This window comes from Poecilia formosa, unplaced genomic scaffold (genome assembly GCF_000485575.1).
Source record: "Poecilia formosa unplaced genomic scaffold, Poecilia_formosa-5.1.2 Scaffold1201, whole genome shotgun sequence".
Classification (NCBI taxonomy): domain Eukaryota; kingdom Metazoa; phylum Chordata; class Actinopteri; order Cyprinodontiformes; family Poeciliidae; genus Poecilia; species Poecilia formosa.
In genome coordinates this window covers 2,253-5,111 of record NW_006801140.1, presented here as the reverse complement: position 1 = coordinate 5,111, position 2,859 = coordinate 2,253, and the positions used below count along the sequence as shown (strand labels likewise).

At 45.6% G+C, this 2,859-nt stretch overlaps 1 protein-coding gene across 1 annotated transcript in view; it reads left to right on the top strand.

Moving 5' to 3' along the window:
- Positions 1 to 1,541: 1,541 nt before the first annotated feature.
- The window catches only part of LOC103132668 (prostasin-like), a gene marked incomplete at its 5' end in the record, with an annotated part of 3,374 nt that continues 2,056 nt past the window's right edge, over positions 1,542 to 2,859 (top strand). Inside the window, 2 exon segments of the mRNA XM_007544462.2 lie at positions 1,542 to 1,726; positions 2,035 to 2,303. Coding sequence (XP_007544524.2) covers positions 1,542 to 1,726; positions 2,035 to 2,303 — 454 coding nt within the window.

Below are 2,859 nucleotides of genomic sequence, written 5' to 3'. Positions count from 1 at the left end.
TGGTAGTGTTTATGATAAAAAAAAAAATAATAATAATAATAATTATGTGATCGGTATAAGGAGGAAAAAACCTGATCGGCACATCTCTAGTTTTGACACATCCAGCTTAAATCCTTTGTTGTTGTTGGAGCGTTTCAGGACGTCTGAATAATTATACAGGCATCATTAATAGTCCTAAAGCGACTGAGGAGCCACTGTTAACGTCCTGTTGCCTGTGGACCGGAACCATGTGGCAAAAAAATGCGGAAGTGTTAAAACGTTAGTCCGTGGCATATACCCCATTGGCCGTTTACATCCATGCTCTTATTTTGAACTCTTTCAGCCAGCAGTTCCTTTTCCTCTCCTCATTTTGAGCAAGTGGCCAAAAAACAAAAAAATCATCTTGAACTAACGACAGGGCAGCTAACGATACGCTGCTGAGGAACGCTGACAAACTCACAGCAATGATCTGACTTATTTATCCTTTCATAATAAAAAACAATGGAGCTTTAACTGTTATTCATTCACTTGTAGATGTCAGTTTCAAACTAAATATTTATTTCCAAATGTAGAGATACAAAAGTAGTTAGCTACATTTAGCTAATTGGTTTGAGCTTAAAGCTAAATATTTATAGCAAAATATTTAACAAAATATTTAGCTTCAGACTAAATGTTTAGATATCAAGCTAAATATTAAGTTTGGAGCTTAGTTTATAATTCAACAAATAACATATAAATAATAATATGAGCCCCTGTTTCTTCATGTTATAACAGGCTAACTAACGCAGTTCAGCGGTTTGTTCCAGACAGTTTCTAATCTGACCGGCTAAACCTGAGTTAGCAAAACTCAACGACTAAACAACAATCACTTCCTGGAGGCCAAGCCCTACAGGAAGCGGCGTATTATTGACCTTGATGTAATAAATTGAGACCGTTTCGCTAGCTCCTCATCTACAGTGGGACTCCGATTAAAAAGGTGACATGGAAGCAGAGCTCTTAATTTAGCAGAGTTTACTGGTTCTGTAATCTACAGAACCAGCTGTATGTTATCTGCAAAACAACAGCAAAATCATAGAGTAATTATACATATAATGTCTACGTCATATCTGACATTCAGTTCGCTAAATTAGCTTCTTATCAGTAACACTGATGAATTGCACTGCAAACATACAGTAAACAAGAGTCATGAGAAGCACTGCTGCAGGAATTACATGACTATAAACCACATATCAACACCATATGAAGCAGCACAAACTCACGTTTACAGTCACGCATACAAGGTTCCTTGCTTGCTGGGCTGCAATAAAGAAATGAAAACTGCAGAAACAGCACATGGTTAAGGACCCCAATAACAACTAGCTGTCCTAGCAGTTGCCTGACACAGTATCATCAGTCCAACTATGCGCTCTAGTTCTAGATTCAGAACACTTGACCTTGGAGGTGAAATGACACTTGGAGTGATTAGCTGCTGCTTTAGCATTAGCTTCTGCTAACTACTCAGTTGGTGATGGTGGACGTTTAGGTGAGAGCAGCTAACGTTTCCGGTGGCCTGATCGCTCCAATGTGTCTCTGCAGTTTGCGGCAAAGCGTCGCTCAACACGAAGAGCGGCACGAGGATCGTGGGCGGCCAGGACGCGGCGGCCGGGGCGTGGCCGTGGCAGGCCCGGCTGAGCATCCGGGGGGGGCTGTGTGGAGGATCCCTCATCAACAGCCAGTGGGTTCTCTCTGCCGCTCACTGCTTTGGGAGGTGAGGTCTGCTCATGTGACATCACTTCCTGTTCAGCACCAGGGACAGCAGCTGAACAAAAAGTTGTTTTTTTTTTAATTGAAAACTGTGGGACAAACAGAAACACTGGTTGTTAACCAGCCAACAACAGCAGATTTACAAAGAACCAGGCGGCCTTTAGACACTCGGAGGCTCCGATCCTGAACTGACAAGTTTTCTTGTTGGAGATGTTTTTGATATTTGAGTCATAAATGAGAAGTTCTTGGAGGAAGTATCCAGCGTTGGGTTCGGAGTTCGCCTATAAACCAAGTGTTGCCTGTTTCTTTCAGCACCAGCACGTCGGGCGTGACCGTTTCCCTCGGCCTTCAGAGTCTGACGTCCTCCGCTAACGTGGTGACCCGCAACGCGGGACGGATCATCGTCCATCCGGACTACAACTCCAACACAAACGACAACGATGTGGCCTTGGTGCAGCTGTCCGCCGCCGTGACCTTCACCGACTACGTCCAGCCTGTCTGCCTGGCCGCCGATGGCAGCGTCTTCCCGTCCGGACTGGACTGCTGGGTCACCGGCTGGGGGACCCTCAGCGAGGACGGCAGTAAGATTCACTTCCTGTCGCTTCGCTGAAGGCAACGATGATGCTAGGAACAGCCAGGCTTTGGAGCGGTGGCGCCCTCTGGGGGTCCTACACGGTTCCGCTCTCTCCCTGGTTCAACACACCTAGGTCAGATGACGGCTCGTTAGCAGGCCTCTGCTGAACTTTGACCTCCTAAAGGAAGTTCTGCCACCGGGGAGGGAAGTGATGCCCCGCTTTGGGGCATTAAGGTCTGAGCAGAGAAACAACGAACGGCTAGCCGGTCCAGGGAGCCAGCGGAGCGAAAACGTACAGCATTTAAATTCACCTGCTCGAGGTCAGAGATTAGGGCGATGCATGTGTCAGAGGTCAGGGGTCAATGTACTGCATGATTTATTCTCTCACATCAGTTGATTCTGTCAGTAACAGATTTTGTTCTTTAAAAAAATTTAAAATAAAAACTGAAAATTTATAACAGCTGAAAATCGCAGACAGAGAGAACAGATACAGGAAGTTACGTCCACTGAAACAGCAAGTGGTCCGTTTCGGCCACCCAGACAGGAAGTGGTCTGTTACGGCC